Here is a 15,374-nt window from a genome sequence, read left to right as displayed (position 1 = left end):
TGTACCCACAGCAGGTGGGAGGATGTGAGGGTCAGGCTGGCAAATTAGTAAAGGTAGATTGAGAAAGGATTCAGTTCCATTTTTTTAAAGTTTTATTTAAGTAATCTCTACACCTGACGTGGGGCTCAAACTCACAACCCCGAGATGAAGAGTTGCATGCTCTTCTAACTGAGCCAGCCAGGCACCCTCTAATCAGTTCCATTTAAGAAAGACTCATTTAGCATCTGCTGTACCTCAGACACTGCTAAGCACTGAGAATACAGTTGTGATACAAACCAAGTAAAATTCCTGCTCCCGCAGGCCTTGTAATTTAGCACCAGGGTGGCAAATTAGCTGTAATGATGGGAGCAGCTGTTGAGAGTGCTGAACCAAGGATTTCAAGGCCACCTTTAGGCTTGGGGGAATTTGTGTTCAACTGATAATGTCTGCATGGGCATTGCAGTAGTAAGTGGTGCTGCCCATGGCTCTTTTTGGCCATCCATGGTGAAATGGAGGAAGACACAAACCAAACTCCTGCCAGTTGTTTTTCTGCTGCCTTCTCCACCCCCACCACCGTCTGCTTCTAAAGTCTAACACATGAATCTGAAGAATTTAGCTGTTTCCTCATAGTGTTGAGATAGAATCTGAATTTTCTAACAAGGTGTACAAACTCCTTTGGGAGCTGGTCTCTGGCTGTTTCTCTGCCCTTTCCTATTACCACTCTGTTCCTTCATAACAGCTAAGCTGCAAGTCCTTCCCTGAATGTGCTTCTCACTGTACCTGCACTTTTTTTCTTAAGTTTACTTATTTATTTTGAGAGAGAGAGATGGCAGGGGAGTGGCAGAGACAGGGAGAGAGAATCACAAGCAGGCTCCGTGCTGTCAGCACAGAGCTCAGTGTGGGGCTTGATCTCACAAACGATGACATCATGACCTGAGCCAAAATCAAGAGCTGGTCGCTTAACCAGCTGAGCCACCCAGGCATCTCTGTACCTGCACTTCCCTGTCCCTCCTACCTGTTCAGCTCAGGTGCTACCTCTTTCCCCAGCACCACACCATGTGTGGTTTTACCAGCATATTCATCATATCATTATGTAGGTGTCTACATGCCTCTCTCCTGCCAGACTGTGAGCTACTTGAGGGTAGACCCTGTCTCTTTCTTCTCAGCTCGACAGTGTTGACAAAGGGAAGGTGCCAACTAATGTTTAGACAAATGAATGAACAAACAAGTGAACAGACAGACTGCCATTGGTTGCTTTGGAGTTTTTCCTAAAGATCATCCCAATTCTTGCTCTTTGGGTGGTACCAGCCTAGGGCATCGTTTGCCTTCCACACCTGGAAAATGCTTAGAGTTGCTGCATTATTTGACATTCCTTTGGATGATGTGGCTGTTTCTGAAAGGATGTTGCCACTTGGTCTCTTAAGCTCATTTAATGCAAGCTCACCAGAAGATAGAGACCTTTTAGAAAAAGAATCTGCTTGCTAGGGTTGAAAAGTGTTTATTTAAGGTGGAAAAGAAACAGAGAGTCTCCTATTTTCCTCCTGGAAAAAGAGAGCCCCTGGACACTGGGACCCAGCATTGGTGGAAAGGTCAAGGCAAGTGTCAGTGTTCTTATCTCTCACACTGCTCTTACATGGCCTGCATAATATAGAAGGTCTGAAAAATAGTAAGAGCCCTTGCTTAGTTGCTGTTGGATTTTTTTTTCTTTTCAAATCTTTAGCTAACAATCTGAACGTCATCTAAGGAGATGACATCAGAGAACATCAAGTTCTTTAGGGAGAACATCAGTTCTTTCTATTTCAGGCAAAGATAAAAATATTATTCATTGTGGGTTTCTTTCTTTTTAAAAAGTAATACGTAAAGAATGGCAAAATGTTTGCTAATTGTTGGGGCTAGATGGTAAGTTCATGGGGATTCATTATAGTATTGCTTCTACTTCTGTTTACATTTGAAAATGTAAATGCCCTTAAGCAATATATAGACATTATAATTTGAGAAGTGTAGGAATACATAAAAGAAAAAAAAAATAAAACACCCATAGTCTTAAGATAACATTTGGTGAGTAAGTCTGGTATCTTTTTTCCTCCGTGTGTGTGGGAGTATGTATATCATATATTCACACACACACACATATGCTTACTGTTCAGTTATCTGTTGCTATGTGAAAAATCACCCCAAACCCAGTGGCTTAAAAAAAACAACCATTTTGGGGCGCCTGGGTGGCTCAGTCGGTTAAGCGTCCGACTTCGGCTCAGGTCACGATCTCGCAGTCCGTGAGTTTGAGCCCCGTGTCGTGCCCTGTGCTGACTGCTCAGAGCCTGGAGCATGTTTCAGATTCTGTGTTTCCCTCTCTCTCTGACCCTCCCCCGTTCATGCTCTGTCTCTGTCTCAAAAATAAATAAACATTAAAAAAAATTTAAAAAAAACAACCATTTTATTACGCCTATGGATTCTGTGGGTCAAAAATTGAAAGAAGACATAACAAAGGTGGTTGGTCTTTGCTCCATGATTACTGGGGCCTCAGCTGGGAAGTCTGATGGCAGGGCATTAGGATCATCTAGAAGTTTCTTTACTAACATGGCTGGTTCCTGGACTGGAATAACTCGAAGACTGAGCTCATCTGGGATTGTTAACCAGAGCACCTACATCAGGCCTCTCTGAGAGGCTTGGATTGCCTCACGCATGATGATGGTGGCCTCAGGGCGGTCAGACTTCCTGTGTCGCTGCTCACTCCAAAAGTGTCACAGTGAACCAGACACAAGCTGTGTGGCCTTTCATGACCTAGCCTCCGAAGTCACATGTTGATATTTTCACCATTCTCTGTTGGTCAAAGCAGTCACTGTCCTGCCCAGATTCAAGGGGATGGGACTTTTCAGTAAAGGAAGACCCAAGAATTGGAGGTCCTGTTTTAAAATCTACCACATGTTTTATCCCAAAGTTTTGGATCATGAAGGCATATGTATTTTTTTATGTTGGTTTTCTGTCTTCCTACTGATATTTAGTGATATAGTAGTAGCCTTTCATAATTACATAAAAATTTAAAGAATCTGTATTGCAAATGAACATCATAAACAAAATCAAAAGATATATTACAGGGTGGGAACAGTGTTGTTAACACACATGATGACAAAGAACTGATAAATTTTGTAAGGTTCAAAAAGCCCATTTATATCACTGAGGTAAGCACTGGCAGATGTAAAACAGGCAATGGTATGAACACTTAGTACATAGGACAAAACATTTAGATATATGCATGTGTATATGCACACACACACAAATGTGTGAAGAGATGCTCAACCTGTTTGTTTGTTTTTTTTTAATTTTTTTAACGTTTATTTATTTTTGAGACAGGGAGAGACAGCATGAACGGGGGAGGGTCAGAGAGAGAGGGAGACACAGAATCTGAAACAGGCTCCAGGCTCTGAGCTGTCAGCACGAGCCTGATGCGGGGCTTAAACTCACAGACCGCGAGATCATGACCTGAGCCGAAGTCGGGCGCTCAACCGACTGAGCCACCCAGGTCCCCCTCAACCTGTTTTTAAAGTAAAAATCTCTTCCTTCTCATATTTCATTCTTCACCTATTGTGTTGACAAAGATTAAAAATAATTATCTTAATCTTTTTCTCAATTTTGTGTAGAAAGCAACTGTCCCTCTAGAGTGTGACCCTGAAAGGTCATTTTTTTTTAATAATATAACGTACAAATAAAGGCCATTCATTGTTTTACTGTAGCGGCTGCAGTCCAGAGCAGACAGTCACTTCCAGCAGAGAGCCCTACCTGTGGCCTTTCACTCATGGAGAAAACTCTGGCGATGTCACCAGCAGGAAAGTGTCCTCAATGCAAGAGCAGCACTCTTTCACAGGTATGCTGTGCAGCTCCTGTCTGTGCAGGCTTCTCAGGTCTAATTCTGCTGCCCCCACTGCCATTTGTGTTGTTTTTCTGCTTCCTAGGCCCCTAGGCCCTGGTTCTTCCTGGTTTTTCAATTAGGTGAGCTCATTGATTTCATGGAGCAGGAAAAGACAGCCACTATTTCTCCTGGGAAAGCTTTTGCTCATCTTTATTGCAAATGCTTTCAGAACAGCCTGAGTTTTATGCCCCTTTCCTGATTGCAAGCCAGTGTGAGTTCCATTAAAGCTGCCCATTAGCTTTCTGGATCAGAGTGTGGTTGGACCTTGCTTTGCCTTGGCAGGCATTCTCGAGTGTGATTTCCCTGAAATGCTTGCTTCCTGTTCTGCTAGACCTGAATTTCTGAAGTTTGAAATATAGTCGTCAACAAAATTAGGATGGGCAAAGAGCAGAGAGCTATGTCTTTTTAGCTCCCACAGAGGTAAAATTTGCCCATAGCAGATCCTTGCTGCATTCTGGCAGAATATAACAAAGAACTTAATAATCACTGACTGTGTGTCTACCACTGTGGTGGGTGTGGTGTGATGGGAGAAAGGAAACAGATATATAAGCTCATTCACCTATGACATCACCAACTTCATTAATAATTTTCCTTCTCACAGCAGTCCTAAGAGAACAGGCTCAAAATGACAAATGACTCCCCCATGTAAAACAACCAGTAAGTGGCAGAGCCAGGTTTCAGTTCAGGTCTCCTTGACTCCAGGGACTTTGTGCTAGATCAAAAGGAAGATCTTTTTGATGACTTTGTAGAAACTTTCAATCTTTGTGAGGAGGTAAGACTGATACACAAGAAACAATTGAGGAACCATTCCAGAGAATAGATCCATGTGTCCTCAATTATGTCAGCCCCGAGTTCTTCTAGAGCTCAGAGCTGGTGCTGAGGGAAGTCCCTGGGGGAAGCATGCTATGAGCTGAGGGGTGAGGATGGATGGCAGGAGTGGGCAAGATGAGGAGGACCAGACCCAGGGGATCACCCAGGCCCATAGAAAGATAACAGATGTTTAAGCAGGTGCATGTAACTAGTAAAGTGATAGTTGTGGAGATTGCCCTGAGAAAAGTGTATATCAATTTAGGACAGAGAGACCAAGAGGCAGGGATGTAGGAGAAGTTACAATGATTTTGACTTTGAAGGACTCTGAGTGCTAGTCTGAGGGGATCAGCCAGAAATCTGAGTCCTTAGCACAAAGTTCAAGGAGAAGATTATTAGGGGGAAGCCCTGAGAAATTAGAGGCTGACAAGGGGACAGCACTTACCTTTTCCCCTTCTGCAGACCATGGCTTCACCTTTACCTAGTTCCTGTATTGATGTCTGATATAAGATTCCTTTGAAAAATGTCATTAATACTTAACACACACACACACACACACACACACACACACACACACACACTCACCCTTTGTTTCTTTTACAAAGTCATGATTTATTCTGTTGCTTTTTTGTATTTTGGCATGCTGCAGAGACTTTCACATTTTGAGAGTACTTTCAAAATAGCCAAGAGGAGGGGTACCTAGGTGGCTCAGTCAGTTAAGTGTCCAACTTCAGCTCATGTCATGATCTCACAGCTCATGAATTCGAGCCCCGAATCGGGCTCTGTGCTGACAGTTCAGAGCCTGGAGCCTGCTTTGAATTCTGTGTCTCCCTCTCTCTCTGCCCCTCCCCCGCTCATACTCTGTCTCTCTCAAAAACAAATAAACATTAAACACACACACACACACACACACGCACACACACACACACACAATAGCCAAGAGGAGTTTCTAAAAGAATTTTTGTTGAGGCACCTGGGTGGCTCACTCGGTTAAGCATCTGACTCTTGGTTTCAGCTCAGGTCCTGATCTTAGAGTTTCATGGGTTCAAGCCCCACAATGGGCTCTATGCTGACCATGTGGAACCTGCTTGGGATTCTCTGTCTTCCTCTCTCTCTCTCTTTGCCCCTTCCCCACTTGTACTGTCTCTGTCTCTCTCAAAATAAATAAATAAACTTAAAAAAAAGTAGAAGTTTTGGGGCGCCTGGGTGGCTCAGTCGGTTAAGCGGCCGACTTCGGCTCGGGTCATGATCTCGCGGTCCGTGAGTTCGAGCCCCGCGTCGGACTCTGTGCTGACAGCTCGGAGCCTGGAGCCTGTTTCAGATTCTGTGTCTCCCTCTCTCTCTGACCCTCCCCCGTTCATGCTTTGTCTCTCTCTGTCTCCAAAATAAATGAAAAAACGTAAAAAAAAAAAAAAAAAAAAAGTAGAAGTTTTAAAAAATTTTTTAATTAAAGGATTTTTGTTGGGGATCAGTCTTGGGTGATTTTACAGTTATCATTCGTGAGACAAAAAGGTGGAGGGTGAATTGGAGACAGGGAAGTAGGCAGAAGGCTTGGAAGATAACCAAGGCCTGATGTGGATTTAGCCTGATCTGGATTTTATCTTGTTTTAGTTTAGCTGGATCTTTTTAGAAAACTTAGTTTTTTAGGTTCCTGCCTTTCTGGTCATGAGGGAGCAAAGTGATGGAGAGCCTGGCTTGGAAGCTAGACAGGCCCGAGTTCAGACCCTATCTTATAGGGTTGTCATGAAAAGTAGTGAGATAATCCATGTGGAATACAAACAGAATGTCAGCACAAAATATCAACCTTCCTCCTAACCCCTAGAATTGATTTGTGATTCTTACAGTAAATGAATATTCATAGGTTTCGTACGGAGTTTAGCAAATCAGAGTTCCCCCAAAATATGTATGTTCTATTTTTCCATAATTCTTAGGATATTTTTTAAATATCTTAGGAATATGGACAGAATTTATAGTGGGAGCTCATGAATGACAACTAAAAATTGTCGTTTCTTAACCTACCAGTGAAATACTATTCTGAGAATGAGACAAGACTGTTTTGTCTTTTTTTTTTTTTAATTGAGCTAAAATTAATAGTGAAAGGCACATATGTTAAGTAAATAGTTTGATGAGTTTTCACAAATTATATACCTGGATAATCAACAACCCAGTCAAGATCCACAACATTTCCATCACCTCAGAAAGTTCCCTCATTTCCTTCCAGTTAATTCCTAACCCCCACATGTAACTATCATCCCAGGTTAATTTTGCATGTTTTTGAACTTTATATAATGGGATCATACAGTGTATGTTCTGTTGTTTCTGGCTTTTATTATTTATCTTTTGAGAGAGAGAGAGAGAGAGAGAGAGAAGGGAAGGGCAGAGGGAGAGAGAGAGAATCTTAAGCAGGCTCCATGCCCAGCACAGAGCTGACATGGGGCTTGATCTCACAACAGTGAGATCATCCCCTGAGCTGAAATCAAGAGTCAGATGCTTAATCCATTGAGCCACCCAGGCGCCCCAGTGTCTGACTTGTTTTAAAGTTCAATGTAATATTTTTGAGGTTGAGCCATGTTTCTTGTTTACTGAGTAGTATTGTATGAATATAAGACAATATTTTGATCCATTTAAACATATGAGTTGTTGCCAGTTTGAGGCCATTATGAATAAATCTGCTGTGAACCTTTAGGTGGATGGTGTTGTCATTTCTCTTGAGTAGATACTAGAAGCCGACTTTTGGATCACAGGGTAGAGATATGCTTAATCTTAATCCTACAGGGGGTCATGTCATTATACACCCACCATCCTGGTTGTTCCACATCCTCATCAACATTTGGTTTTGACAGTGTTTTTAATTGAGCCACTCTGGTTGATGTGGAGTGCTGTCTTATTTCCTGTCGACTAATAATGCTGAGCATCTTTTTAAAGCCTCATCAGCCAGGATCAAAAGTCTGTAGTTTTACCAAGTCAGATTGATTGCCTTTGAAGGAGGGAATTCCAGAGGAATTCTGGAATGGTGCTGTTTCTGAGGGAAAGGAATTTGTAAGGTTTGTGTTCCCACTAAAGGATTCTGAAGAGGGAAAAGAGAAACAGGGATTAGTTTTGGATTGTTCACTATTTCTTTCTTTCTTGTTTTTTTTTTGTTTTTTTTTTGTTTTTTTTTTTTTAATGTTTATTTTTGAAAGAGAGCAAGCAGGAGAGGGGCAGAGACAGAGGGAGACAGAGGATCTGTGCTAAGGCTCTGTGCTAAGAGCAGACAGCTGATGTGGGGCCCGAGCTCACGAACTGTGAGATCATGACCTGAGCCGAAGTCAGACACTCAACTGAGCCACCCAGGTGCCCTGGATTGTTTGCTGTTTCTGAGGCAAAATTAGGAGGGATGAGCAGTGGGGTTCACTAGGGAGTACTGTTATGTGTGCCCTCAGGAATAAATGAAAACAGCAAAGCTTGTCTGGAGCATCATTGGTAAGGAAGAAATCACCACTCAGAGTAAAGAAGCCCTCGTGGCATTTTACAACTAACTGCTGCATACCTTGGGAGAAACCATTTCCTTGCAGCTGGCTTTATGAATTAACAGTATTTTTTTGATGAGCAAGCCTGTTTAATTTTGTTACAGTCCAGTTCATCAAATTTTTTCTTTTATAATTACTGATTTTTGGGTTTTCTCCAAAAAGTATTTACCTATACCCAAGATGTTAAAAGATATTTTCCAACATTTCCCCTGGAAGGTTTATAGTTTTAGCATTTCATGTAGGTCTGTGATCATCTTGAACTTTTTTCTGTATACGGTCTGAGGTAGGAGCCAAGAATTAACTTTTTTCTGTTTTTCAGGTTTTTCCAGTACTATTTGTTGAAAAGACTTTTCATTCCTGAATTGAATTACCTTGACACCTTTGTTGAAAATCAGTTGCATCTATTTCTGGACTTTCTCTTCTGTTCCATTTATTTACTCATTTATCCTTATGCTGTTACCATACTGTCTTGATTATTGTATCTTTATAGCAAGTTTTGAAATCAGTTCTTCAATTTTATTTTTCCTGGGATTTTTTTTTTATTTGGGATTGCACTGAATCTATATAGATCAATTTAGGAGAGATTGGACGTCTTAAACATATTGATACTTCCAATAAGTGAACATGAACGTCTCTATTTATATAGCTTTTCTTTGTTTTCTCAATGTTTTGTAACTTTGCATAGGAGTTTTGTATGTATATTATAAAATTTATTCCTAAATGCCTTTTTTATGATACTGTGAATAGAATTATTTTAAAAATTCATTTCCAATTGTTTGTCCTACAGTATAGAAATACAACTGATACCTTGTGCTTTGTGACCTTTCTAGATTCATTTACTGATTTGAGTCTGTTGTGAGATGAAGCCCCATGTCAGCTCTGTGCTGGGCATGGAGCCTGCTTAAGATTCTCTCTGTCTCCCTCTTTCTCCCTCTGCCTCTCTCTTCTTCTCTCTTTCTCTCTAAAAAATAAATAAAAGCCAGATACAACAGAACACATACTGTATGATCCCATTATATAAAGTCTTGTCTTATTGCACTAACTAGCATCTCCAGTAAAGTCTTGAGCAGAGGTAATGAGAGGATACATAATTGTCTTTTTCCTATCTTGGGAAAACAAAAACAGTTTTCACCATTGAGTATTTTTATAGATACCCTTTATTAGATTGACAGTGTTCCCTTTTGTTTATTGAGAGTTTTTATTATGAATGGTGGTTAAATTTTTCCAGATGCTTTTTCTTTATTTATTGAGATGATCATATGGTTTTCCTGATTTCTATATTAAATCAACCCATATTCCTGAGATATAGAACCCCCTTAGCCATGATATATTATCTTTTCCACGTGCTGTTGATTTTTTTAAAATATTGTAAAAGTTTTTGTTTATTTGTTTTGAGAGAGAGAGAGTTGGGAGGGGGCACAGGGAAAGAGAGAGAGAGAGAGAGAGAGAGAATATCCCAAGCAGGCTCCGCATCCCAAGCGGCCTCCGCATCCCAAGCAGGCTCCGCATGCAGGGCTCGAACTCAAAAGCCATGAGATCATGACCTGAGCCGAAATCAAGTGTCACATGCTTAACCAATTGAGCCACCCAGGTGTCCCTCACATGCTGTTGATTTTGGTTTGTTAATGTTTTATTTGAAAATTTTACATGTACTTTCATGAGGGATATCGGTCTGTAGTTTTCTTGTAATGTTTGTCTTTCTTATTTCTTTCAAATTTTTGTAGAATTTAATAGTGAAATTATCTGGACCTAGAGTTTCCTTTATGGATATGTTTTTGGTTACAGATTTAATTTTGAAAATAGATACAGAGCTACTAAGAGTTTCTTTTCGTGTTAGTTTTGATGAGCTGTTTTTCAAGGAATTTTTCATTCTATCCAAGGTGTCACATTTAGTGGCAGAAAGCTGTTCATAAAAGTGTTTTTGACTCTTTTAATGTCTGTAGAATTAATGATGATACTACCCTGTTCATTCCTGATTTGGGTAATTTGTGTTTTTTCTCTTTTTTTCTTGATTAGTCTCACTAGGAATTATCAGGTTGTGTGTGTGTTTTTTTTTAACTTTTGCTTTACTGATTTTCTTATTGTATATTTTTCTTACGTTGATTCCAGCTCTTCATTTTGCTTCTCTTTCTACTTACTTCGGATTTAATTTGCCCTCTTTTTTTTTTCTTAACCTTAAGATAGAAGCACAAATCACGGTTTTTGGGTTTTTTTTTTTAATTTTATTTATTTTTTAGCAATCTACACCAGCATGGGGGCTCGAACTTATAGCCCCAAGATCAAGAATCACATGCTCCGTCAACTGAGCCAGCCATTCACCCCCACCTTTTCTTTTTGTTGTTGTTCGATTATCCATTTTAAATGTTCAAATAGGAATTTTCAATTTCAATAGGAATGTTCAAATAGGAATTTTCTTGATATATTGTGGTTTTTTTGTTTTTGTTTTTATTTATTTTTGAGGGGGGGGAGAGTACAAGTGGGAGAGGGGCACAGAGAGGGAGACACAGAATCCAAAGCAGGGTCAGAGCCCAATGTGGGGCTTGAACCCACAAACCCCGAGATCATGACCTGAGTCACAGTTGGACGCTTAACCAACTAAGCCACCCAGGTACCCCGATATACTATTGTTTTTAATTATTAATTTAATTCCATTGTGGTAGAGAACATACCTTGTATAACTTCAGTTTTTGACTGTTTTGACATGTTTTATGGTCGCATATATGTGGTCTCTTTTGGTGAACTTTTGTTTTTTCCCATGTGCACTTTAAAAGAATGTTTATACTGCAGTTGTTGGGTATAGTATTCTATAAATGTCTATTAGGATGATTTGGTTGGTAATCATCTTCAAATTTTTATATCCTTACAGGTTTTTTGTTTGTCTACTTGTTCTCTCAATTACTACAGAGGAGTGTTAAACATCTCTAGCTATGGGATGTCTGGGTGGCTTAGCTGGTTAAGCATCTGACTCTTGATTTCAGCTCAGGTCGTGATCTCACGGTCATATATGATCAAACCCCGTGTCAGGCTTTGTGCTGGGCATGGAGCCTCCTTGGGATTCTGTCTCTCCCTCTCCTTCTGCCCCTCTCCCACTTGTGTGAGCATTCTCTCTCTCTCTCTCTCTCTCTCTCTCTCTTTCTCTAAAGAAAAAAAAATCTCTAGTTATGATTATGGATTTCTCTATTTCTCCTGGTAATACTAACAATTTTGCTTCATGTTTTTGGAAGCTCTGTTATTTGGTCCATGTACAGTTATGATTGTTATGTTTTCCTCATGAATTGCCCTTGTATCATTTTGAAATGAACCTCCTTATTTTTGGTACTAGTTCTTTTCTCAAAGTCTACTTTGACTTAAAATATTCTCACCAGCTTTTTTTATATTTACAGTTTACATGGTTTACCCTTCCCACTCTTACTTTCAGTTTGTTTGTCTTCCTATTTAATAAAGCATGTCCTGTAAACAGCATATAGTTGAAGTTAATTTTTTATCCAGTCTGACAATTTCTGCTTTTTAATTAGTGTGTGGTTCATTTATATTTAATGTAATTGTTGATATGGTTGGGCTGGAGCCTATGTCCAGTTTTTGTTTCTCTGTTCCTTCTTTTCTGCCTTATTCATTTAAAAAATTTTTAATTGTTCATTTAAATGAAAAATTTTAATTGTTCATTTAAGTGGACAATTTTAATTGTTCATTTAAATTTTAATTTACATTAAAAGTAAATTAAAATTTACATTTTATTTCCTATATTGACTCTTTAGCTCTATACCTTTTGTATTTTTAAAATTGTCTTTCTAGGGATGCCTGGGTGGCTCAATTGGTTGAGTGGCTGACTCTTGATATTGGTTCAGGTCATGATCTCACAGTTTTATGGGTTTGGGCCTTGTGGTGGGCTCCGTGCTGACAGCACAGAGCCTGCTTGGGATCCTCTTTTTCTCTCTGCCCCTCTCTTGCTCATACATCCTCCCGCACGTGCTCTCTCTCTCTCTCAAAATAAATAAACTTAAAAAAAAATAAAATAAAATTGTCATTCCAGGAATTATAATATGCATCGTTAATTTATTACCTATTCTATCATACCACTTCATGTTAAGTGTAAGAATATAAAAACAGTAGAATTCCTTTCCTCTCTATCCTTGATGGTATTTATTGTCCTACATTTTACCCATGTAATGTTACTATTTTTGCTTTAAACAGAATTCTTTTTAAAAATTAACAGGAGAAAAAAGACAGTCTTTTATACATACTCACATATTTTCCATATTTAATATTCTTTGTTTCTTCCTATAAATCTGAGTTTTCATCTGTATGCTTTCATCTTTTCAGCCTGAAGAAGATCCTTTAGCATTTTTATAGTATGAGTCAGCTGGAGATGAATTATCTCTGCTTTTGTTGATGGTTCTTTCACTCTCACTCTCATTTTTAAAGGACCTTTTCCTGGCAGTGCCTGGGTGGCTCAGTCCATTAAGTGTCCAACGCTTAGTTTCAGCTCAGGCCATGGTGTCCCAGTTCCTGGGTTTGAGGCCTGTGTCAGGCTCCGTGCTAACAATACAGAGCCTGCTTGGATTCTCTCTCTTTGCCCCTCCCCTGCTCATGCTCTCTCTTACTTACTCTCTCTCAAAATAAATAAACTTAAAAAAAAACAAAAAAGGACCTTTTCCTAGATATGGAACAATGAGTTGATTTCTCCACCCCTCACTCCTGAGTTATTTATTTATTTACTTACTTAAACAAATTTTTTTTAATGTTTATTTATTTCTGAGACAGAGACAGAGCATGAGTGGGGGAGGGGCAGAGAGAGAGAGGGAGACACAGAATCAGAGGCAGGCTCCAGGCTCTGAGCTGTCAGCACAGAGCCCGACGCGGGGCTTGAACTCACAAACCATGAGATCATGACCTGAGCTGAAGTCGGTCGCTCAATCGACTGAGCCACCCAGGAGCCCCCCAAGTCTTTTAAAGACACCTTCCCTTGTCTTCTGGCCTCCATTATTTATGTTGTAAAGTCACCCATCATTTTTATTGTTCTTCCCCTGGATGTAATCTGTCTCTCTTCCTTTGCCTTTAAGATGTTTTTATTAAGCTTTGGTTTTCAACAGTTTGGAGTGTGATATGTTTTAAGTGTAGTTTTCTTGTGTTTATCCTGCTTGGGGTTAGTTGAGCTAACTTGAATCTGAGGTGTTTCCCCCTCCACCACCACCACCACCAAATTTGGAAAGTCTTTTACCATTATTTCTTTAAATAATTTATCTATCCTATATCCTTTCTTCCCTCTTTCTATGACTCTATAATTACACAGTGTTAGACTATGTGATGTTGTCCCACAGGTCACTGAGGCTCTGTTTGTTTTTTTTTTTCTTTTTCTCTCTTTTTCAGATTGGGTACTTTCTATTGATCTTCCAATAGAAAGTCTTTAGTGGTCTCTTTCCTTCACTTTCTCATTTGTAGCTCATCCAGTGGTTTTTCTCCTTCAGATATGGTACTTTTCAGGTCTAGAATTTTCTTTCTTCCTTTCTTTTTTTCCAATTCTGGTAAAACATAACATAAAACTTACCATATTGGTAATTTTTAAGTACACAATTCAGTGGCATTAAGCACATTTGCGATATTATGTAGCCATCACCACTATCCATCTCCAGAACGTTTTCATCATCCCAGACAAATTCTGTATCCATTAAAAATTAACTTCCCATTTCCATCTACTCCTAGCCCCTGGGAATCTCTCATCTACTTTCTGTCTCTGAATTTGCCTATTCTAAGTATCTCATTTACATGGAATTGTGTAATAGTAAACCTTTTGTGTCTGGCTTATTTTACTTAGCATAATGTTTTCAAGGTTTATCCGTGTCGTAACATGTATAAAAATTTCATTCCTTTTTATGGTTGAATAATGTTCCATTGTATATACCACAGTTTGTGTATGCATCCGTATGTTCATAGACACTTGGATTATTTCTGCCTTTTAGCTATTGTGGATAATGCTGCTGTGAGCATCGTTGTACATACATATGTACAACGATGTATGTATGTTTGGGTCCCTGCTTTTAGTTCTTTTGGTTTTATATACCTGGAAGTGGAATGCACCAAATCATATGGTAATTCTACATTTACTTTTTGAGGAGCCACCACAGCATTTGGTTCTTTTTAGTACTTTCTATTTTTCTGTCAAGATTCCTTGTCTGTTAACTAATTTTGTTCATCTCTTAAGTACACAAACTTGGGGCACCTGGGTGGCTCAGTCATTTGGGTATCAGACTCTTGATTTTGGCTCAGGTCATGATCTCCCAGTTTGTGAGTTCAAGCCCCACATTGGGCTCTGTGCTGACAGTGCAGAGCCGGCTTGGGATTCTCTCTTTCCTTCTCTCTCTGCCCCTCTCCTGCTCTCATTCTTTCTCTCTCAAAATAAATAAATAAAACTTTTTTTAAAAAGTACACAAACTTATTTATAATAACTTTTTAAGTGTTTGCTGATACCAACATTTGTGTCATTGTCTTGTTGACAGCTATTTTTCCTTTAAAGGGTTTTGCATTTTATTCTGGCAGGCAATAGTTGCTGTTTCTTCTGGTGGTTCCTGTTGATCGTATCAAGTATGATTCTATTCTTCATTTGTGTGGGTCTGTGTGTGTGTGTGTGTGTGTGTGTGTGTGTGTAAGATTTTATTTATTTTTTTTTAATTTTTTTTTTTTAACATTTATTTTTGAGACAGAGAGAGAGCATGAACGGGGGAGAGTCAGAGAGAGGGAGACACAGAATCCGAAACAGGCTCCAGGCTGTGAGCTGTCAGCACAGAGCCCGACGCGGGGCTCGAACTCACGGACCGCAAGATCATGACCTGAGCTGAAGTCGGGCGTCCAACCGACTGAGCCACCCAGGCGCCCCAAGATTTTATTTTTTAAGTAATGTCTATACCCAGCATGGTACTTGAACTTACCATACTGAGATCAAGAGTTGCCTGTTCTATCAACCGAGCCAGCCAGGCACCTCATGTGGAAGCTCTTTAAATTTTGTCTTCAGTGTTAGAGCATAGCTCTTGTTACTGAGGCTTAGCCTTTCTGAATTCTGATGTTGTCAGCAAAGTCTCTCCATTCAGGCTGGGTCAGAACTCCATCTCCCAGCCCTTTCTAACCTCTGGTCATCTCCATCCAGCTGTCAGCCCTGATATCAGCTATCAGCCTCACAG

At 39.8% G+C, this 15,374-nt stretch overlaps 1 protein-coding gene across 14 annotated transcripts in view; it reads left to right on the top strand.

The window, feature by feature from the left end:
• Positions 1-15,374, top strand: part of SFI1 (SFI1 centrin binding protein) — a 106,290-nt gene that overhangs the window by 75,360 nt on the left and 15,556 nt on the right. For all 14 annotated transcript variants that reach the window (XM_042961430.1, XM_042961434.1, XM_042961429.1 and 11 more), the window contains one exon: positions 3,711-3,841. In XM_042961430.1, the coding sequence (XP_042817364.1) occupies positions 3,711-3,841 (131 nt within the window). The remainder of the gene's footprint in view (positions 1-3,710; positions 3,842-15,374) is intronic.

This window comes from Panthera tigris, chromosome D3, assembly GCF_018350195.1.
Source record: "Panthera tigris isolate Pti1 chromosome D3, P.tigris_Pti1_mat1.1, whole genome shotgun sequence".
Lineage (NCBI taxonomy): Eukaryota > Metazoa > Chordata > Mammalia > Carnivora > Felidae > Panthera > Panthera tigris.
The sequence above is the reverse complement of the archived record's forward strand: the minus strand, read 5'-3'. Positions and strand labels throughout refer to the sequence as shown.